The sequence below is a fragment of the Trichosurus vulpecula genome, chromosome 4 (genome assembly GCF_011100635.1).
Source record: "Trichosurus vulpecula isolate mTriVul1 chromosome 4, mTriVul1.pri, whole genome shotgun sequence".
NCBI lineage: Eukaryota > Metazoa > Chordata > Mammalia > Diprotodontia > Phalangeridae > Trichosurus > Trichosurus vulpecula.
In genome coordinates, this window is record NC_050576.1 from 253452851 (window position 1) to 253476395 (window position 23545).

The 23545-nt window shown below is 42.5% G+C and overlaps 2 protein-coding genes across 3 annotated transcripts in view; one reads left to right on the plus strand and one right to left on the minus strand.

Annotated features, from left to right (window-relative positions):
* Positions 1-3622, minus strand: part of KCNMB3 (potassium calcium-activated channel subfamily M regulatory beta subunit 3) — an 86131-nt gene extending 82509 nt beyond the window's left edge. The window contains exon 1 of the mRNA XM_036753800.1: positions 3445-3622. Within this exon, the coding sequence (XP_036609695.1) occupies positions 3445-3475 (31 nt within the window). The 5' untranslated portion in view covers positions 3476-3622. The remainder of the gene's footprint in view (positions 1-3444) is intronic.
* Positions 3623-3883: 261 nt separating this feature from the next.
* ZNF639 (zinc finger protein 639) lies at positions 3884-22609 on the plus strand. 2 transcript variants are annotated; one of them, XM_036756268.1, is made up of 6 exons: positions 3884-3941; positions 12800-12881; positions 13627-13695; positions 14648-14758; positions 16401-16535; positions 16613-22609. In XM_036756268.1, the coding sequence occupies exons 3-6, from the start codon at positions 13638-13640 to the stop codon at positions 17764-17766; spliced, it is 1458 nt and encodes a 485-aa protein (XP_036612163.1). In that variant the 5' UTR covers positions 3884-3941; positions 12800-12881; positions 13627-13637; the 3' UTR covers positions 17767-22609. The 2 variants fall into 2 exon arrangements, with proteins under 2 accessions (XP_036612163.1, XP_036612164.1); XM_036756269.1 differs by lacking the exon at positions 3884-3941 and adding an exon at positions 4278-4470 and having other exon boundaries at positions 16613-22251.
* Positions 22610-23545: the final 936 nt, after the last annotated feature.

Consider the following 23545-nt stretch of genomic DNA (forward strand, 5'->3'; position numbering starts at 1 on the left):
TGCCTGGCACATGGTAGGTGCTAAACAAATGCTTACTGGCTTGATCATTAGAAGTCCACAACTGAGCCTCAGAATCTACAAGCCTCTGCATGTTGGGCTTGGTCTTATTATAAAAGATAGCAGGAGAGAAGAAGGGGAGGGAAAAGAAATGTAGACAGAACTGAAGCTACAGATACCTCAGGACCTTGGGAAGGCCATTGCATTAATGTGCCCCTCCCCCAGGAGAAAAAGAGCTATTGACAGACGAAAAGGTAAAAAATCACTGTGGCAGAGGGGCACAATGTGCAGCATCAACCTGGATCTATCCTTTATTGTATGGTGAGTCATGTGGACTCTGCAGCTCCTAAGAGAAGGGAGGATTGTTGGAGTCCCTGGCAACAGTGAGGTCTTTCACCTTGTTGGGGAAGTCAGAGGAAGCCCATGTAGAGGAATACTTAAATTTGGAATCCTGTGTTGGTATGATGGAGGCCCACTGGAGAGGAGAGAAGAGGAAGAGTTGTCTTGACTATTTATAAGCTCAGAGAAAAGTTCTTTGTGGTTTTTATTGGGATAAGATAACACCTATACTTCAAGGCATGTCTGTACTGTATGTGATATCTTGTTACCCTGGGTGCTTACCCGGAGGGCTTTTACTTTTGTGAAGGAAACTGGAAATTCTGATGTTCCCAGAGGAAACTGTGGGTAAGTGCACAAGTAATTATTCCCTCTTATTAGAAAGTTTTCAAGATTGATCCCCTCCCCCATCCATATGCACTTAGGGCTGTGGTTCTGGGTCTGCTTTTGCTGGGGTTACAACAATGGAATTAGAAAAGTAACCCCAGTTGACATGACACTGAGTGGTTTCTCATTTAGGGATATTGTATGGGGCCATTAAAGTTTTGTGATTTTTCCTTTTTATTAAAAGAAATCTTTCATTTAGCAGAATGTTGTTTTTTTGAAAAAGTGAATTTCCACATATTACAAAGTGGTTAAGAATGGAACCCTGTCCAACAGAGTATACAGAAAGTTTCATTTAAAGATTTGCTGGGAAGCAAAAACATGATCTAGTGATCCCATTCCACCCCCTTGTGGTTATTAGGTTGGAAGTAAACAATTTTTTTCTTCCTAAAAGAGATGTTATTCTCCCTTTAGTACTTTGGGTGCCAGGGAATGTGGATACACAGCTAGACTTGAGTCCAAAAGTTCCAAGGTCAAACCATCTTCTGTCATTAACCAGTCATGTAACTCTGTCTGGATCAGTTTACCTCTCTGCACATTTCTTCCTCAACATAAACGGGGATGACAACTGCAGAGAGATGTTGAACAAGATATAGGATGCCAAGAGTTTTGACAGCCTTAAAGCCCCATGTAAATGTCAGCCCTTATGGTCAGTTTTACAAGAGGTCAATGATACCTAAATTGGTCAATACCTGATGACCTCCTTGCTGTTGAATTGATCCTAAATGTAAAAATAAAACCACAGGATGGTTAAGACTAGAAAGGACCTTTGACAACATCAGGTCCAAATTTCCCATTTTACAGATGAGGAAACAGGGCCATAGATAACACAGAAATTGATTTGTCTGAGTTCATATTGCTAGAGGGCAGACATAGTAGTGCTTAGAACAAGGATCTCCTGACCTACCCAGTACCCAGCTGTTCCCAGTAGTCATATCTAGAACAGCCATGACTTTTGAAAGCTAAAAAGGAGATGACTTGATCTGAGATCCAGAGCTGAAAAAGACCTCAGAGATCATTTAGTCTAGCCTATCATTTTACAATAAGCACCTGAAACCCAGAGAACTCTAGTGATTTGTTCGTGTTTCTTCCAAATCCAAAGCTGATCCTTTTTCAAGCTGTTTAAATCACATCCGCTGATGTTTACAGGGTAAGCATCTTATAGCCCATCTTATGTGATTTATGCACATTTCATCGACATACTGAACACTAGGAGTGCTTTTGACTCCTCTGGGGAAAGCCCAGGCCTAGCTGTAAAGAAACATGTGACACTAAGTCACCTTGCTCATCTTCCACTGCCTGCTAAGGCCCTTGGAGATTTTACAAGCTCAGTGGGAAGAGGTTGGGATCAGATTTGAGCAAGAATATTCTTGCCCTACTTTGATACGAACTGGTGCTCTCCAAGGCACTTTCTTCAACATGTATCAGAATATACAACTGCTCCTTTCCCCCCTCCCCTTTTTGAGCATGACAGGAAATAAGAGGAGTTTTGTAGTGGAAAGGGAACAAAATCTGATGAGAATTTGCAAAGTTTGGATCCCGAATTGGGACTCATTGCCCATCTGAGCCTCACTTCTGTAGAGTGAGGGACTGGAATCAGGGTGGGGAATCTTCAGTCTTGAGGCCATTTGTGGCCTTCTAGATTCTTGGGTGCAGCCTTTTGACTGAATCCAAACTTCACAGAACAAATCACCTTAATAAAAGGATTTGTTCAGTAAAACTTGGACTCAAAGGACCACACCTGAGGGCCTAAAGGGCCACATCCAGTCACTAGAAGAATTCTGAAGTTCCTTCCAATTTCTGATCTCATGACCCTATGGCAGAAGGAAAAGCTAGAAGATATGATCACTTCATAGAGAGGCACAGTGTCCAGAGAAAGGGAAGGCAGTAATCCTAGTACTGTCTAGCAGACCACACCTAAATGCTCTCATTCTGGGGGCTACATTTAATAAGGACATTGATGCCTTTTGAGGAAGCAGAATGGTGGCTAGAGGGCTGACTTCCAGGTTAGGAAAACCTGGGCTCCAGTCCTTCCTCTAATCAATGCTGTCTGGGTGGTCCTGGTCAAGTCACTGAACTTTTCAGTAGCCTAGGCAACTCTAAAACCATAAATGGAAGAGCAGATGATCTCCTTTGGTTGAAGGAGTGTTCCTATCCCACAGTAGACTCTTCCTATGCTAATGAAATTATAGGTCCTCCAATTTAAAAAACATACAATGAACAATATTGCCCACTTTTCAAGGTAATTATGAGGATCATATATGTGAAGCTTTTTGTAAATCTTAAAGCATTATATGAATACTTATTTTTATATCATTGCTATAAGTGACTTCCCCTAGTGTCAACAAGTAGTAGGTAGAATTTACTAGCAGCTGCTGTGGCCCAATGGATAATAGTGGGGCTTGCAGGCAGGAAGACCCGAGTTCAAGTACATCCTGAGATAATATCTGTGTGATCTTCCGCAAGTCACTTAGCCACTGTCTGCCTCGGTTTCCCCACCTGTAATATAGTAGTATCTAGCTTTCAGGCTTGCTGTGAGGATCAAATGTGATATTTGGTACATGGTAGGCACTACATAAATACTAGCTATTAGTAATAGTAGGAGTAGAAACAAGTCCTTCTGACTCGTAACTGAGGCCGTCTCTTAAATAAACAGGTTAACTGTTTTGCAGATTTCAAACGTTACAGAAGGGCAAGCTGTCAATAGTTAATATTAGGACTATCTACCTCTGAGGTTGATTCGCGCTTCATCATCCATTCACCGGTCCATCCGCACCCCACCCATGCTTCCATCCTTCCTGACCATCCGCCGGTTCGTTCACCCCTCAGCGGGTCCCAACTCCGAGGGTCTCAGACTCCACCCCTCGGAGTCAGGTAGTGGGCTCAGTCCGGGCGCGGACGGTTCACGGCCTACACACCTGGGCGCCCGAAGGCGCAGGAGGGGGGAGGGGGAGGTCTCCAGCCGGGAGCGGTCCCGCGTGGCTGGGGGCCCGCACGCTGGCGGGCTGCTCGGCCCCTCCCCTGCCGGGGCGGGGCGCGGGCGGTGCAGCGGCGCGGCGGGTCCGGCAGGGGGCGCGCGGCGGCCGCCGCCTGCGCAGGGGCTGGAGGCTGGTGGTCTCTCCCTGGCTGGGTGTGCGTGCGGCCGCCGCGCGCCACACTCCCGCCCCGCCGCCCCTCCCCCGCCCCGTCTCCGGAGGCGCACGGCGCAGGCGCGGAGCCAGGCGGTGAGTGCGGGCTGCGGCGGGGCTGGGCCGGGGGAGGTTGAGGGCGGACGCGGGGCCGGGGCCGGGGCTGGGGCGAGCCGGGGCCTGCGCGGGCGGCGCCCGGGGCGAGGGCTGGGGCCTTCGCGGGCGGGCGGCGTGGCATGGCGTGGCATGGCGTGGCGTGACGCCCTCCCCACGGCCGGCGGGCAGGCTCAGCGCGTGGCCTCCTCCCGGCGCGTCCGAGGCGGCCCGAACCATGCTGCGCCACGCCGCGCGGGCCCTCTCTGCGGGGCCTCAGTGGCCTCATCCGCGGAGTGGGCGCGCAGAACACCCGCGCCCATTGTACGGATGGGCAAACCGAGTCATCCGGGTGAGGCCGTGAGTGGCTGAGAACGCCGGACCTGGAGTCAGAGAGACCCGAATTCAGGTCCGGCCCCAGCCTCTTACTAGCTGTGTGACCCCGGGCCGGCCCCCGAACAGCCCTGTGCCTCGGTTTCCTCGTCTGTAAAATGGGGGACGCGCTAATACCTCCCTAGCAGCGTGGCCCTGGGTAAGTCAATCACCCGACCTGGGCCTCAGTTTCTCTATATGTAGCATGGGCTCGATAATAACCCTACGGGGAGGGTGGGGGGGTGAGGTGACGCCTCTGTCACGATCCTGGTTAAGTGCTTTGCAAACCTTAAAGCCCTGAGGGCTAACAGTTCCTCGTATTATTAATGATGATGATAAGGCTACTTGACCCAGGCAGCAAAGATAGCTTGTTGTAGATGCAATATTGGAGGACAGGTCCTCCGACCCGGAGGCCACGAGGCTTTTGGGGCTGCCTCCTGTATAGGAAGAGTGCTCAACAAACCTCGAAACCTTATGTAAACTGCACTCCGACTCATTCCCCTTGTCCCCTCTCTGTGGGACATGCATTAGACTGAGCACCCACTCGTGGCCTCGAGGCTTTAGACGAGTGATTTGTCCACTAGCGTTTACTAAGTGGTGCTTCGCGTGTGGCAGCCCGGGAGCCCACGGCTGGGGATGAAAAGAAAGATAAAAAAAAAATGCCAGTGCCTGCGCTCTAGGAACTCAAGTGTCTTTGGGATGATGGCTTCGAAATAACTATGTATCTAGAAGATAGATACAATGTAAATGCAAGGGAATCTTCAAGGGAAGGCACTCGGGAGAGGGACCAACAAAGGCCTCCACCCTAAGATGAGTTGTGAGCTGTGTCTAAGGAAGAACTGAGAAGCCAGGAGGTGGAGATGAGGAAAGGAGAGCATTCCTGGCATGAGGAACAGCAGATGCAAAGGCATGGAATCAGGAAATGTTCTGTGAAGAAGACAGACTAGGCCAGGGACGCTGGATCATAGGATGTGTGCATGGGAGTAAGCTGTAGAAAGGGGCCAGGTGACTTAGGGTTTTAAATGCCAAACAGAGGAATTGCTATTTTATCCTGGAAGTAATAGGGAGCCATTAGAGGTTAACAATTCGATTTGATTGAACGTACCTTAGGAAGATCACTTTGACAGTGGAGACCAGGAGACCAATCAGACACATCACTGTAAGTAGCTCCCCTTTCTGGGTCTCCCATAGAGGGAGAGACACAGAGCTACCTACTGTCATGTGGAGCTTTGGGTAGAGTCCCTTTCCCTCTGACACTTAGTAGCTGTGCAACCCTAGGAAAGTCACATAACTTGTGTCTGCCTCAGTTTCCTCAACTGTAAAATGAGAGTAACAGTAATAGCACCTACTTGCCAGGGTTGTTGTGAAGATCAAATGAGATGATATTTGGAAAGTGTTTAGCGCAGTGCCTGGCACACAGTAGGTGCTTAATAAATTGCCCTTCTCTGGACATAACACCAAAAAGAAGAGGTTAGCTGAGAGCCTGGGAAATGGACCTTTGGGGCCCTGGAGGTAACCTAATAAGTGTGAAAGTTAAGGAGTTTCTGAATTGGGAGCCAGCTGCTTGTCAGAGGAAAAGCAGCCACATTGTGAAGAAGATGCTGCAGCTGAAGAAACTAAGGAAGGCTCCCAAGCCGCATCCTGACCTGCCAGGCAGCCTGGCCCCAGTGGACATTGAGGTAGTGTGGGTCTGAGGCAGAAGGGAACCTTCGTTTCAGCAGCATCCCAGAGTTGTCTTTATGTGATGGGCTTAACGATCAAAGTAGAGCTGGACTTGGTGATCTATGATAGGGCCTTCCTGCCCTAACTGATCATATGTGTGCAGCTGTTTGTAAGTGTCTAAAAGTGATGTAAATGTGAACCCCTGTCATGGCTGCATTTGGACAGCGTTGGTAGTGAGCCAAATGCAGGCAGCATCGTGAGGCCTTGGTAGAGTCGGGCCTCACCAGCTTCAACTGTTCAAAAACTGTAGCACCCGCTCGGAACAAGGTGCTCTGCGCAACCCACAGGGGAGACAGTCCTCATCTTTATGCTACCCTCTGCTTAGTAACTGTAGAACTTTGAGCCAGGCCCTAAGCATCCCTGGGCCTCAATTTCCTCATTTGTAGATTCTGAAGTGTGATGATTGCAGTAGATGAAGGGTCATGTGGTGGTGGCTAAGTGCCAGGATGAAGCTGCCTATTTGGGTGGGCCTCCTTTCATCTATTATTTATTTGGAAGGATAAAACACAAAACTTCATTTTAATAATAATAACGGCATATTGGGATGTCTGTTTCTAAGGATAAGGTGATCAGGAATGGCTTGCTAGATGTATTTTTGTGGTGCTGTAAAATTTATGAAAGCTTTCTACTACCCCAGTGAGGTGGGTACTGCAAGTGTGATCATTTTCCTGCTGAGGAAGCGGAGATTCAGGGAAGTGAAATGAGTCCTATTTGTCCAGGGTAACTAAGGTAGTGGGTGTCAGAGCCTGGTTTGGGATCCGTGACTCTCACCAGGGGAAGCAGATAATATGATGGCTACAGCTTGTCATTCTGTCTCAATGCTGGCTTTACATTCCAGTTTGCTTCTGTGTGGTCTTGGACAGTTCAGCAGTGGTTCAGTTCCAGTACTTGTTAAGTACCTACTGTGGGCAAAGCTTTGAGACCTCATGGAGTGGTAGATAAAGAACCAGTTTCGAAGTCAGACGTGGATTCAAGTCCTACCTCTGACAAATACCAACTGTGTCCCAGGGTTCTCCTGGACAATTCACTGAGTTGCAGAGAAGATACTGATGGGCAGTTTTAGAGGGAGTCTTATTATCTAGAGCTCTCTACACCAGTGAAATCAGAGGTTTGGTGCCACCTCTATCCTGCGTGTTGGGAAGGAACTGTGCTAAATGCTAGGGTTCGAAAAACAAGCCAGTCTTGTCCTCTGTGAATATAAAGTTCCTTTTGGGGGGGGGGGAAGGGTTGTGAGGGGGAGATGCAATATTGAAATAAATACAGTAACTCTGAGGAAAGGGATGATACTCACAGGGGCATCAGGAAAGGCTTCTTACAACAAGCAGAACCTTGATGAAAGTTAAGGATTTTAAGAACAGAGGTGAGGAGGGAAAGAGAGCAGCCCAGGGATCAGGACCCAGCCTGGCCCAAAGGCAAGCTGGCAGGAAAGGGAATACTGAATTTCTCAAATACGGGTCAGCCACTCTGGCTGCAGGAGAGAGAGTTTGAAGTGAGGAGTGATTTAAGAAAAGTCTCCAAAGGTAAGTTGAAGCCCGATTTTCTGAGTCTGTTAGTGTAAATCATGGAATTTGTGTTTTACTCAAGGCCTTGGGGGTTCTTGAGTAGGGGAGTGGGTTGGCCAGGTCTGGGCTTTAGTAGTGTTCCTAAAACTAAAAGAATAAAAAAAAATAACCTTGCAGCCACGTAGAGGATGAATTGGAGAAGGAGAGAGACTAGAAGCAGAAGACTAATAGGAGGCTGTGGGCAGAGAAGGGCCTGAGCTTTGGTGGTGGCCATATGAGAGGAGACAGGAACAATATGAGTGATACTGTGGAGGTAGAATTGATGAGACTTGGCATCTCATGGGATATGGGGTGGAAGGAGCCGGAAGAGTTGAGGTTGTGAACCTGAGTGCTATAAGAGTGCTGATGCCCTCAACAGAAATAGGGAAGATTGGAGGAAAGCTAAGTTTATTGAGGAAGTTAATGAATTCTGTCTGGAAGGTTTTCACTTGGAGAAACTTAGGGGCTGTTGGGGGGCAAATGCCTGGCATGCAGTTAGTGATGCCAGTTTGGGGGATAAGAAATCAGAAAGGGCAAGCTACTTACCCTGCTCAGCCTCAGTTTCCCCATTTGTAATATGAGTTGTTTGCCCTAGATGATTTCCAAGGACCCTTCTGCCTCTAAGATTTAGGATCTTGGGGGCAGCTAGGTGGCGCAGTGAGTAGCACACCAGCCCTGGAGTCAGGAGGACCAGAGTTCAAATCTGTCCTCAGACACTTGACACACTTACTAGCTGTGTGACCTTGGGCAAGTCATTTAACCCCAATTGCCCTGCCTTCCCCCCTCAAAAAAAAAATTTAGGATATTGGTTGGTTGGAGCTTCTGCCCTACTTCTTTCTGTTTGCCTTAGCTTCTGATTGCTTCATTGATCTGTCCTCTAGTACAAAGGGATTATGTCAACTTTCCTCTGACATAATTGTTGGTGATTGTGCAGCCCCTTGATCCATTCCCTTCTCCCTCCTCCTTGTCCCCTTGTATGGAATCCATTCAGATATTGTCACACTGGCTTATTGGGCAATACCTCCATTGTCTATTCTGACTGGCCATCATTCCATCAGCCAGCTGAACTAGAAATGCCTGTCAGGATGAAAATGGTACCTCCAGTCTCTACCTCTCAACATTCTCCTTTTCTGAGGCGAACTGGAGCAGATGTATTCCCCACTAACTGTCTGGAGCAGGACATTTCCTAGGATGGGAGGCTGACCTTTAGTGTTGGCTACTCCTTACCACAGTGGTGCAAGGAGGGGTATATGTGTGAACATTGACTGTATTGTTGCAAACCTCTCATAACTGACTGATGAGAATGAATCAATGAGTGAAAAAGTTACATTAAGCACTTACGTTGTAGATACAAATAGGAAAAAAAAAAAGAGCCCTCAGTGAACTCACCTTGCATTACAACAGGCCTACACAAACTGTGGCTCTTGGTCACACCAAAGAATTTTGGACACCCTCAAAAACATAGAGGAAGACATCTACATTTTTCTCAGGCCGCCCAAAATCCTTTGGTGGGCTGCAGGTTGTGCAGGCCTGCAATAGAAGGAAACAGCCTGTACAGGAGTGTTCAGAAGGTAAGCCCTAGTGGTCTCCTTGGCAAGGAATCTCACTTGGCTGGAATGTAGAAGAGATGCCTTTCAGCCAGCAGATTTAGAGATCATCTCTTTATTGAGAGTTTGGTCACCTGCCCTTGGGTACTCCTGGCACGGAGCACTGGGTTTCACTTTGTTTTTAATAACCTTGAGGACAGAAGAGTAGGTATAGGATTTAACAAAAAATACATATTTCTGTAATACTTTGATGTTTGCAAAGCTCTTTCTTTATGATACCTTATGGGGCACGTCATAGAAATGTCATCCACATTTTAAAGGGGAAGTTGTAGTGCTCACAGGTTGGAACTTGCCCAAGATTATATAATGTTAGAGCTGAAATTTGATCCCAGCTTCCCTGAATCCAAATCTTTTCCATCACTTTATCATTTTGCCAGCCTAAAGGAAGCTGGAAAGGACCTCCCTCTCCTTTGAGGTTAAGGAAACTGTCCCACAGAGGTTGTGATTTACCTGAAGTTACATTGATGGTAAATGACAGTGCTAGCATTGTAACTCAGGTCTTCTGCCTCCAAATCTAGTTTAAAACACTTATTACCTTTGTGCTCAGTGCTGTACTAAGTCATAGGAGCGAGACTTTCCCTCTCAAGGTTTTGCTATATTGCAGGTTAGCATAAGAAATTAAATAGGAATTTGGGAGGAGTTTTGTGGAAGCCGCAGATGACATATGAAGGCCAGCGGACGACACAGAAAACATTTGGAAACTCAGAAATGCATAAAACATTTTGTAGTGTTGTATAATATGAGCATTTTTTAAATGTTATAATAATTCAGACTTCTTCCTTGGTTTGGAGAGAGGGCCAAAAATTTTTACCCAGATTTTTCCAGATGGGGAGAGGGAGGTGGGTGGGGGATATGTACCTGTAACTCCCTCAACATTGAATGCTGTTATCGTTGTCGTTATGCCAAAACAGAACAAAAGTCTGACCACCAGAAGCTTACATTCTTCTATCGAAGGGGCCAACATTTATGCACGTGAGATGTAGACAAAGAAAATGTGAGCTAATATGAGGGCAGGAGTAAAGCACTAGCTGCCTGAGCCATCGGGAAGAGCCTCCCACAGAGCAGAGAAACTAACGATTGTGGGTGTTAGGAAGGAGTGCTTTCCAGGCATGGAGAGAGGCCTGTGCAAAAGCTTGGGACCTGACAATGTCATGAATACAACCAGAAGAGGATGAGTGTGGTGGAACCAAAGAATATTCAAAGGTAGAGAATAGATAACAAGACTGAAAAGGTTGAAGCCAAGTTGAAAAAAGCTTAAAATGCCAAACAGAGTTTGTGTTTGGTTCTAAAAACAGTAGGGAGTCACTGGAACTTATTGAGCTGGGAAGTGACATAGGGAGAGCTGTGGTAGGGATGTATCACATTGGCAGCTTCCCGTAGAAGGTCCCTACGATGTGCCCAACCCTGTGCCTAGGTCTGAGATACAAAAAAAGTCAGTTTGTATCTTTGTATCAAGTGCTCACAATTTAGTTGGAGAAAACAAACACAGGTAACAATAAAATATCCAAATAGTTTGTTAACAGTAGCATAGGGGCTTGCACATAATAGGTACTTAGTAAATATTTGTGGAACTTAAGTGAAGTCTGTATGGTCATAGAATTAAGAAGTTGAGATGGGTCAGAGATCATGGAAGACACGTAGGTATGGTCAGGAAAGCCCTAACCATGATGAGAGGATTGAACTGAATTACAGGGGCAGCTAGGTGGTACAGTGGATAGAATGCTGGGTCTGGATTCAGGAAGACCTAAGTTCAAATCCAGTCTCATACACTTTCCTAGCAGTGTGCCCCTGGGCAAGTCACTTAACCCTCTTTACCTCAGTTTCCTCATCTGTAAAATGAACTGGAGAAGGAAATGGCAAACCACTCCAGTATCTCTGCCCAAAAAACCCCAAATGGGGTCAGGAAGAGTCAGACATTACTGAAAACAACTAAACACCCAACAACAAAGAATAGATGAGATCCTGGATCAGGGCTGAACTACAAGCTTTTGGTCACCAGGAATGGACACACTATTAACCATTGATGAGTCTCTGTGTCTCTCTTTTGCTCTCTTTCCCCTGATTTTCTCTCCCTCCCCTTTCCTCTTCTCCCTCTCCCCACCTCTTTTCCTCATCACTTCTACCTCCAGCATCTCATAAATCCATCCCCTTTTCTCAATCTGCCCAGCCTCCACTTTAGTTCTGATGGTCCTCACTGTTCACCAGGACTTCCAAAGGAGTCTGTAAATTCATTGCTTCCTGACTTCTGTTCTTTCCCTTCTCACATCCGCCATTCACATGCAGAATCTTCCTAAAACACAGGTCTAACCACATTGCTCCTCTAAGAATCTTCAGTGGCTCTCTATTGCCATCTACAGCCTGACTCTATTGCCTTTCCAGACTATTTCAGATTCATTCCCATAAGTCCTCTCTGCTCTTCTCTCCAAACCGTTGGTTTGTTTATTCCCGAAACTCAACATTCCTTCCACTGTTCTGCCTTTGCACTGAATATTTAGAATGTAATCTCTCCTCACATCTGCCTCTTAGAATGCATTCTAAGAATGTATTAGAATCCTTAGCTTCCTTCATGGGTTTGATTCAGATGTCACTTACGTAGGGAAATCTTCCCTGATTGCCTTCTTCAAATCATATGGTATTTTTAGTCTTCCACACTCAGTACAATGAAAACTCCTTGAGGTCAGGGGCTGTTTTTCATCTTTGTTTTTATATCCTCACTTGTAGTAGGGGTTTAACATGTTTTTTGAGTTGGATTAAATAAAGTATGCATTTGTATCTCAGTCCTGAATGGAAAGTCTCTCTTTCAAAACATGAAATTTAGTCCGATCCAAAATGAGAAGCCCTGTTTCCTGCTCCAAGAGGTTGTTAGTGATATTCCATTTCCCTAAAATTTAAGATTATTTCCTAGAGGTGGTCAAGTTCTGTGTGCTTCAGAAGTCACCCCAGTGATGGTTAGATAAATAACCTATAGTGCATCGAGCCATGATTTCAGAATGATTGTGATCACCTCTGCATTATGTTTCTTCTGCTGACTCTTCTTACATATGTATGGCCTAATAAGCCATAGATCCTTACAGAGTCTCAAGAGGTTGAGTGTTGAGAGAGAAGGGGATGAGATGCAGATATAGTTCTAGGCAAGGAGTCAATTGGAAAGCAACAAGAAAAGTTGTGTGAGAACATGTAGATGTCTGATTTTGATCACAGGATCCTAGATTTAACACTGCATAGGACCTTGGAGGTCATGTAGTCCAACAACTCCCTCATTTTATAGAGGAACATGGGGCTTGGAGAGGTCAAGAGACTTGTGTAGGGTCACACCACTAGCAAAGGTCTGGGGCATGATTTGAACCCAGGTCTTATTGACTCCTAGTCCATTGTTCTTTCTACCACTCACCATGCTGCTAAGTCTAGATCACCTCTACTAAATCCGCAAATTAAAATGTTCCTTGTTTGATTCTTTCCCATCAATTTGGTATTTTGGGCTGCTTGGTTTGGGATTCTGATGGCATTCTTTTATCTTGGAAACTTCTCTTTGTTTTTGCTATAGATTAATATATTCTGGCAGTCTTTGGTGGTCTGGTGGTTTCCTGACCTTTTTGTTGTTGTTGTGTTTTATTTACAGGTATTTTCCCTACTTGTGGAAGTATTGTAACATAGCATTCCTTTGTTGTTCTGCCAGATTCCATTGTTAAGAATTACACCAAGTAAGTTAGTTGGAGAGGAATTCTTCATCATTTTTGCAGCTGTTTTGGTAAATGTAATGTTTTCACATCGATAGTCCCAGCATTGAATGGTTTCCACATGGACTGCCTAGATCACTAGTAGAATGCTGAATATGACTTCATAGTTGAGCAAAGGAATTTTCTCTAGAACAACTTTGTATTCCCTCTAGTTCTGGGAACCAGGAGTCATTGCAGATTGGCTCTAGTCATTTTGAGGAACATCTTAGATGAGTTTGGAGTCTGCAGTAAAAAATTCCAGATTGTATGAACTATATCTGTGGAATTCTCTGTGTAATAACTAATGCAGCATTATAGGCTTAGGGTTCTTTTTTTTAATGAATTTGTAATTTTTATTGAGTTTGAGGATTTTTAATGAATTAAAAGCACTCTTTATTTATAACAGATGATCAGTTGATACAAATAATTTGTAGTTGTCAGAAGTAGTTTTAATGTATATGTATATAGACTGAGAGAGTATTTCCCACCCAAACTAAGAAATAAAACTGCAACCAATATCGTAATTCAGTACTTGGAAAATAAATACAAAATATAAGTAGAAACAATTTAATATTCTTCTTTTATGAAGTAGGTTATCAGTTGGCCCACAGTTTCTAAGTTTCTTGTTTCCTTTTTTAAAAATTGCATGATAACAAAGAATCTTTGTTTCAACATTAGCTGGTTTTTACCAATTCCCTGTTTCAACTAAATTATTTTCATTTACTTTTAGATTGAAAAGATATGAATGAACATCCTAAAAAAAGAAAAAGGAAGACTCTACACCCTTCTCGTTATTCAGGTCAATATGTAATTTGTTTATTTTAAAATTTGTTTATGAATTAATGCAATTTTCCTATAAAATCTTATCCTGGTCTCCGTTGAAATTAGATAAAGGTCGTTAAAGGTTGAAATGCAAGGATGATGATTTGTATTATTTATCTGAATGTTTATAGGGTAATTCAAACAATATGTTCATCTATTTCATATGTGTGTGTGTACATGTGTGCATATATCTCTCTATATATTCTTTTGCAGATCAATGTTTCTTTTTCTCATCAATAGAAGATATTTCACAAGCCAAATACTTTTATTGCATCCTAACAGATAACACAGTCCTGTGTCAGTTATTTTAAAAAGCTAACTCTATTGTTGATTGTGTAATTTTGGCTTGTGTGGTTTAATTTGGTCCTGTACTGCATAAGCAAGGAGTGACATAATGAGCGGGATGATTTGGTCTCTTTGGTATGTAGACAGTGGCATACCTCAATCTTTTCTTCACATGTTGCTGTTTGTGATAGACCCAGGCCTATTAGTTGAACCAGAATAACCCCAGGGTTCTTTATCACTGGAGCAGTACCTCTCTTGTTGTTTCCACATCACCTAAGTACTCCATTCAGAACCAAGAGGCCTCAAAGAGCCTTCCATCCCCCGAGCTGATGCTCAGGGTGATCCCTACCCATGTAATCAGAGGACTTAAGGAAGCTCTGAGGGACTTCAGGTCTTTGTAGTAAATTCATGTAGTAGCAAAGCCTTCTCTGGTGCATCTATAGGCTACAGATCCAAGTAAAAGGTAAATGTATTTCAATGGCATTTTACTATTTTTTTTTTCCAGTCTCCTATGTGAATCTTGATTAGAAATACTGGAGTTGATGAGCTGACCAAATATCTAAGGAAAATAGTAATGTTTTTTGAAGTTTACAGATTACTTGGCATGGTTGTAACATGGATGCATCATTTTTGTTTGTATTCAGATTCTGCTGGAATAACCAAAATTGCAGATGGATTCAATGGAATATTCTCTGATCATTGTTACAGTGTCTGTTCTATGAGACAGCCAGATTTAAAATATTTTGAGAACAAAGGTAAATATTTGAGGTGTGTTTTAACTGAAATACATTTATTTAAAGCCCATGTAAATATTTCCCTTTCTCACTTGACTTGAAAATGTGAATGAGAGTAGTGATTGAAATCATTCAAATGAATTAAAATTTTAAAAAACTGGGGGCAGCTAGGTGGCACAGTGAGTAGAACACCAGCCCTGGAGTCAGGAGGACCTGAGTTCAAATCTGTCCTCAGACACTTGCCACACTTACTAGCTGCGTGACCTTGGGCCAGTCACTTGACCACAATTGCCCTGCCTTCCCCCCTCCAAAAAAAAAAGAGAAATTTTAAAAATTGATCTTAAATATGTACATCCAAATCTCACCTGATCCCTTGACCAGTTGCCCAGTGACTGAATGGCAAAGGCCCAGAGAGTGGACGTGGGACCTGGTGAATCATTCACCTTTAGTTCCTCTTGTCCTCATCTACCCACTCTCTCAGCTTCTTGCTTCATTTTGTTAGGCTGCAGGAACAATGAGAATAAAGAGCACAGAGTGAGGGAGTCATTCAGCCCTCTCAGAGCATGGCCTCAATGGTCTTCAGTGGTTTCTTTTGACTTCCGCTTCCCAAGTCTTATTCACTCTTGAAACTTCAGCAGAAAAGAACAGTTCTGGGGTACAGCCTCCCATTTCTAGCCCTAGATCTGGAGACTTTTAGATCAGGAATGAACTTGAGAGATCTAGTCCACCCCATACCCATTTTACAGATGCAGAAACTGAGGGTCACTGAGATTGAGGGATTTGGCTCTGGTCACTTTAAAAGGGTATGGGAAGCTAGGTGGCACAGTGGATAGAGTGCTGGGCCTGGAGTCAGGAAGACTTATCCTCCTGAGTTCAAATCTGGCCTCAGACACTTACCAGCTATGTGACCCTGGGAAAGTCACTTAACCCTCTTTGCCTTAGTTTCCTCATCCATAAAATGAGCCAGAGAAGGAAATGGTGAACCATTCTAATATCTTTGCCAAGAAAACCCCAAATGGGATCACGAAGACTCAGACATGACTGAAACAACTGAACAACAACGGCAACAACACAAAAAGGCAGCTAAACAGCAGGGACTAGAACCCAGATTTATCTGGTCCCCAGACCTGAAGTCTTTCTGGTGCACTGTGCCACTTCCCCCAGTCTGCACCTGTGGTTTCATCAGGAGGAACACAGTGAGGAAATTCACTCCTCTTCTACAAATCTGCCACTTTTCTGCAGTGTGGGGCTATGGAGAGCTTCCTGGGAACTCTGAGAGGTTCAATGACTTCCTCAGGGCCACCCAGCCAGAGGGCACTGAGGCAGGACTTCCTTTCCAGGCCTGCTTCATATTTGTTATGTCCTGCTGCCCTAATTTGGATGGCTTTAACCTATTATAACCTCAGAATTTGGGGGCTGGAGAGTAAAGATGTACCCCAAGCTCATGGATTGAGTAGATTATTCCTTTGTAATATGGAAAACAATACAGTTCACCTTTTCTATGGAGGGAGGAACAAAAAGGAGAGAGAATATAAATCTCTTTTCATGTCTATTGAGGAATCCTCATAATGTATCTACTTTAATGCTTTAAATCCTTTGGAAGAAAATTAATCCTTGAACATTGTTCTGATGTTAATTACAGCTATTTTCTCACTTTTTCCAGATGAAGATTCTGATACAGAGACATCAAATGACTTGCCTAAATTCACCGAGGGGATTAAAGCAAGAAGCAGAAATCAGAATCACCTGGTTCCCAGTCCTGTGCTCAGGATCCTAGATCATGCTGCCTTTTCTGCAGGTTAGGAAAAGTCAACCTTTTTGCATTTTCCAAGGGGCTCGTTGTATTTTTCTCACTATTTTGTCTTTCTCTTTCAGAGAAATCTGCAGATATTGAAATCTGTGAGGAATGTGACTCTCCTGAGTCGGTTCGCCAGCAGCCTCGTGAGGAGAGCCCTATCGAAGTGCGCACAGCTGAAGACGTGCCCATCGCTGCTGAGGTGCACGCTGTCTCTGAGGATTATGATGTAGAGACCGAAAACCTGTCCTCAGAGAGCCTTCAGGACCAAGTCGATGAGGAGCCCCCTGCTAAGCTGTGTAAAATTCTGGACAAGAGCCAAGCTTTGAATGTCACTGCTCAGCAGAAGTGGCCTTTACTGAGAGCAAATAGCAGTGGCCTCTACAAGTGTGAGCTGTGTGATTTTAACAGCAAGTACTTCTCTGACTTAAAGCAGCACGTGGTCCTCAAGCACAAGCGCACCGCTGCCAACATCTGCAGAGTCTGCAAAGAGTCCTTCTCAACCAACCTGCTCCTTGTCGAGCACGCCAAACTGCATGAGGAGGATCCCTACCTGTGTAAGTACTGCGATTACCGAACGGTGCTCCTGGAGAGCCTGAGCCAGCACATCGCTGACGCCCACTTCAGCGACCACCTGTACTGGTGCGAGCAGTGTGATCTGCAGTTCTCCTCCAGCAGTGAGCTCTACCTGCACTTCCAGGAGCACAGCTGTGACGAGCAGTACCTGTGCCAGTTCTGTGAGCACGAGACCAATGACCCTGAGGACCTGCACAGCCATGTGGTCAATGAGCATGCCTGCAGGCTCATGGAGCTGAGCGACAAAGAGAGTGGTGCTGGTGAGCACGGCCACTACAGCCTGCTGGGCAGGATCACCTTCGACAAGTGCAAGAACTTCTTTGTCTGTCAGGTGTGTGGGTTTCGAAGTCGACTGCATACAAATGTTAACAGGCACGTGGCCATCGAGCACACAAAAATTTTCCCCCATGTTTGTGATGACTGTGGGAAGGGCTTCTCCAGCATGTTAGAATACTGCAAACATTTAAATTCACATTTGTCTGAGGGAATTTATTTATGTCAATATTGTGAATATTCGACGGGACAGATTGAAGATCTCAAAACTCATCTAGATTTCAGGCATGCAGCTGACTTACCTCATAAATGTAATGACTGCTTAATGAGGTTTGGGAATGAGAGGGAACTTTTAAGTCACCTTACAATCCATGAGACAGCTTGATTGTTTTTTATCTTAATTTGCAGAGTGTTGGTGTAAAATAATAAATTCATCTTTTATTAGAGAGTCTACAGTTGATGGTTTTAATAATGACACTGAAGAGGGTTATAGGCAGCCTTATTTATTTATTTATTTAGGCATTGAGGGTTTTTTCTGGCTTTAGTGTGTAGACTTTACAGCATGTGAGGGTATCTTAAGTGTGCTACTGTCAGCTTTGTCCTTTCAGATTCTGGATTGCCTGCCAATGGCCTATGCTCTTAGGTATCAAGGAGAAAGGCAGGGAATGGGAGGATGGAGTGGGAAGATAAATAAGCTATTATCTTCCCTTAATAACTTTAACTGCCTCAGACTTTTGCAAATACAAAAGTAAACATAGTTGTTCAGTTATCAAGCATTTTTATTGTAAGAAGTCATCCAAATACCTAAGTGCAAGAGGGATAGGCAGGATAGAGGCGTTGTGTGTGTGTGTGTGTGTGTGTGTGTACATATCTGTATATATAATTAAACTATTTCTAGGATGAGGACCCAGACCTTCTACTTACTCTCTCCTCCAGCCATCATTCCCAAGGCATTCAGACATCTCTTCTATATAAATCCAAAATTATAGAAATGCTCTTAGCTGTGGTGGTAAAAACAAAAAATTTATTATCTTTAGTAGTAGTTTATTTTTAAAAAAACAATCACATCCTTCTGCCCCATCCCCCAGGCTAAATTAGTTGTGAAAAATTGGTGTAAGATAAAGGGCAAGTTTTTTTGTTTTGTTTTTGTCTGGTTGGGGATGTTTGTTTTGTTCCAGACCTGTAATTTCAATAGGCTAGAAAACTGTGGAAAACTTTAAGCAATACCAAGAGATACACTAAAACCCTAGGATAGTGTAAGTGTAACACTACCTGATGGTGATATGAAGAAAGTTTCGCAAAAGAGATTGTAAATGTATTTAATTGGAGCTCATAAATATTTGGCTGAGTGATGGCAAATGAAACAAATGTATTTCATGGTCTTCAAGTTCAACATTGTTGCAATGTAGTTTTTTTACACCATGGTTGGCTCTTAGTTATTGAAGTTTTTCATAATCCAACTTCATTTCCCATTGATTTCCACCTTGGTAATGTGTCTTCTGATTTCACCATATGTGATACACCTACTCACCCACCTCCAATTGTGAAATCCCAGTATCCCAGTGGCTTCTTAGGATCATGGACTTGGCATTTCAGTATGTTAGAGTTAAATCCCTACTTTAGAGAGCATTCTTAGCCCAAGAAAAGTAAAGTGATTTACTCAGTGACACAGCAAAACGAAGTGGCAAAATCTGGCCTGGAATCTGGGTTTCTTGCTGTGCTTTCTCATGTTCTTTGCTCATCCCACCTAAGTTTTCATCAGTTTTGTTACCTTCGCTTCATCCATTCACTATGCATGTCCAGCCCAATGGAACTGAGCTGTAGGGAGTAGAACTTTAAAAATGGTCATGATAATTAATGCCTCATATTTTTGCATAGTGCATTTTGGTCACAAACTATGACTGTTGATGATCAAGTACTTGACACTAACTAAATGAGGATTAGGTAGGTGAGCCCAGTGGAAAAGTCCTAAGAAGTACCAGTAAATGTGTTACGTACTTTTTCACGGGCCTAGAATTGAGGTCCTCACTGTCAGGCTCAAGTGGGGCACTCTTGGCATTGTCCCAATTTTCAATTCAACAGTCTTTATTAGACAGTAAACTGCTGACATAGCCTCAGTTGCTTTCAGATCTGTAATCTTCACTTAGTGAAATTATTTGGAAAACCATGCTGCTTTTCATTTTTTCCCTAAATACAGACCTAATTTTTACTGTGTCACTTGCTCCTTGGCCACATTTATATTTCAGGGGCACGTGGTTGATCATGCTTTATAGAAGTCAATACAAAAGAACTCTTGACTTAGTGCATTCTCTCTCTCTCTCTTCGACAATGAAATTCTTGGGTTTTTTAGAAGAGATATTTTTTAAATTACAAAAGACTTCTCCTGCACTCTGAGTTGAGGAAAAGCCTTTTTTGGGCCAGTTTTTAACAGTTTGCCAGTTAGGCTGTTAGGTCTCAATTCTGACTATTGTTGATGGCTGAATCACTAAATACTGGTGAGTTTCTTCATTCTCTTCGGCTTTATTCAGAAGATGCTTTAATAGTATAGGTAGTAGATTATAGGCATTATCAACATACTTTTTTTAAAGTACCACACAAAAATATAGTACAAAAAAGCTCTACAAAACTAGACATTTCTTCAACTCAGCATTCTATGAAAAGTCGTATGATAAAATATGAGGCTGGATCTGTCTGTTTTATATCAGCCTTTTATGAGATTCTTGGTTACTGAAGAGTTTGTGAGGTATGTTTCACATTTGGCTACAACAGTAGCTTCTGACTACTGTTCACCCTGAACTGCTACTATTAATGGAAAAAGTCTGATTCCTGTACCGCCAAGCTATTGTTGATATGTAAATTATGTACAACTTTTTTAAAAAATAGAAAGCAAAGATCTTTAAAAACCAAAATGAGATTCTAGATAAAGAAAAGATTGACCACAGTCTTATTTTCTGATTGTTGCCAAGTTTAATGATCTAAGAGTATTTGCTATGTCAGTGTTTACCTCCTGGTTATACATTCCACCCACACACGCACACACACACTGACTGTCCATGTCCAACTCCAATAGTCTGAAATGTAGAAATGAAACTAGATTTAATGGTTTTAAATTTTCTCACCATTAGCTCTTAATTTCAGTTCCAGTGAATGAATCTCTTGAGAATTATGAGTGTGAATTACAGGAATGAAAATTAAATACATTTTCATAACTTTTATATTTTAAAATTCTGCCTCATCTTTACTTACATTTCATGTAAAAAAAATTTTTTACTGCCATAGTTTTCTGTTTGAACAACTCTTAATCCAAGAGTAAGAGAACTGGAGAAAGCCCATCATGGTAATTACTGAGCGGAAATGGCAGCCAAAAAGCTTGTAAATTTTCTATTTGTGTTGAATGTATTTATTAAACAGAAAATTTTTATATAAATCCATATTTAAAGTATTTATACTGTGATATTGTCTTGTTAATAGAACATTACAAAGTGAACATATGCTCATAATACTTAATGTTTGAAAAAAGTTGACTTCAATCTTCTGTTCATTGAGTTTGGGGGTGTGATTTTCTCCATATCAATGATCCTTCATTGTGTATAAAAAATAATTTTCTGAATAGTGAATTCCAACATGGAAGTACCATGAACTATTTTTGATGATGACATCGTCTTCTGAAAAGTACTACTGGAAGGAAGCCTGAACAGAGTGGAAACAACAGTACTTGTTTTTTTTAATTTCCTCTGCAGTATAAAAATAGGAATTATGAAAAACAAATATTTAAATGCTAGTTGTAATTTTTAAATTACAGTTTTAATTGTCGATTAGAAACTTTGTTGGTTTGTCTCAGCATACCAAGATCGTATAATTTTAAAATAAAATACCCTCGCCCCCAAATAAATCATAGAACCCAAAGCAACCATTGTGAATTAAGAAAAATAAATCTTTTGAACAATGCTTGTTAACTAAGTGTATCATAATATAAACATCTCATTTCTATCATTTGAAAAATAAGCACCAATGATTTCTGAAGAGAATTTTCAACATAATAAGCTGTTACAAAGTAATAAAAGAGGCAAATGATTTCAAGCTATCTTAGTGTGAGCAATGAATTTGGAGCCGGAGACCTTGAGATCCTGGCTGTCATTTGCCCCCCTGTGATTCTGAGCAATTCAACCTCTCTAAGCCTCAGGTATTTTTGTAAAATGAAAGCGATCAGATGATCTGTAAGGCCCCTGAAGCTTTCCCCTTCCTATTGTCTGATAAACTTTGTAAGACTCAAAGATTCAGATGAAAGACTGTAACCTCACATCATGATGAAGTGTAGTATCAAAGAACTAGTTCTCTTTTAATGAGGGTCAGAGTCCCATGATTCCTAATCATCATACTAGGCAGTGGGCATCAACCAGTTAATACAATTCCTGTGAAATATTTTTGTTCCTATTCTTGGATTAGAATACTGATGAGTAGAGTAGTTGGAATCACCTTGACCAAACTTGATTTTGTGACTAGTCATTTTAACCATGTGCTTCACAAAGTCCTTTCTCTAGCAGGTTACCTGGGCCTGCTTAGCCTACTTGTCCAGCACTCTTTCCATGGTTTCCCCACATACAATGTTCAGTTTTATTTATTCACTACCTTATTATCCTTTCCATTCCTCATTTCACCAGACTATAACCTACACCTTAGACCTTCCTTCTTTCAACTCAAGCTCTCTCCCAGCCATCTTTTAAGAATTTCAGAAATTCCCTAGAAAGCCAGAAGCATTTCCTAATGACTAGTTATCATTTTTGAATTTGAAATTTTTTAAACTTTTTGTTTTGTTTTTGGAGGGCAATTAGGGTTAAGTGACTTGCCCAAGGTAACACAGCTAGGAAGTGTGTCAAGTATCAGACCGGATTTGAACTCAGGTGCTCCTGAGGGGCCCGTGCTCTACTCACTGTGCTACCTAGCTGCTCCCTGAAATTTTTTAAAGGCTGATTCTTTCCTCCCTCCATTTCCTGAACCTCATTCACTTTGTACCCTGTACCATGCCAAAGACACTTGACTTGTATATTATGTAAATGCATACAGTATTATCACGTGTGTGTATATAAATGTATGTCTGTACAATTTTGCTCTGCCATGTTTGGATATGTCAGATGTGTTTCATTTTAGCTTGTGAGTAGTGGGCTAACTTGTTAAGTATACAAAAATACCATGTAAGTCTTAATAAATACTTTTAAATGATGAAATGTAATGATTGTAATGGTTAAATTACTTCTGATCAAAACTCATTTGACATACGATTGGCATCTTCATGATTCCCAGATATTTATATTTCTTGGTTCTCGTGCCTGTATAACTGTTCTTTCACATTCTGCTCCATTAACTTAAGTGTGCCCTCAAGGCTCTCTTCTGGTCCCTCTTCATTTCTCCCTCTATACAATTTTGCTTGGTAATCTCATTAGCACCCAAGGATTCAATTATCTTTGTGCAGATGATTTTCAGTTCTGTGTACCCCATCCTAGTCTCTCCAGATTTTTAGCATCACCAGTTTGCTTTTGGTGATAAAAATGTCTAAGAATAAGAGTCATTCCCCTATTAATACATAGTCTGAGGCTGGCATTTCTCAAGAGAAGAAACCCAGGTATATCTATAGCCACATAAAAAAATACTCCACAAATTGTGAAATGCAAATCTAAGTAATTCCTAGTTTCCACCTGATGCCCATCAGATTGGGAAAGATGATGAAAAAAGGAGGGGTTGTGGAAAAACACACATTTATGCACTGGTGATAGACCTGTGAATAGATACAACCATTCTGGCAAGCAATTTAGAATTAGTAAATAAGCATTTATTAAGCACCTACTATATGTTAGGCACTATGTGAAGCACTAGGGATACAAAGAAAGGTAAAAGATGGTGCCCTTAAGCAGTTCACAATTTGATGGGAGAGATAATATGCAAAAAGTACGTACAAGTTAAACAGGAAATAGTCAACAGAGGAAAGGAACTAAAATTAAGAGGGATTGAGAAAGGAATTATACACAGTTACTAAACATGTATGTCCTTTGACCCAGCTCTACCCCTGCCAGGCTTATACTCAAAAGAGATCAAAGAGAAAAAGGTCCTTTGCGTACAAAAATATTCATAGCAGCTCTTTTTGTGGAGGTAAAAAAAAAACAACTGGA

Coding starts and splice junctions, on each gene's coding strand:
- ZNF639 (XM_036756268.1), top strand. CDS start 13,638: ATGAATGAACATCCTAAAAAAAGAAAAAGGAAGACTCTACACCCTTCT. Junction 13,696..14,647: donor ACACCCTTCTCGTTATTCAG/GTCAATATGTAA, acceptor GTTTGTATTCAG/ATTCTGCTGGAATAACCAAA. Junction 14,759..16,400: donor AAAATATTTTGAGAACAAAG/GTAAATATTTGA, acceptor CACTTTTTCCAG/ATGAAGATTCTGATACAGAG.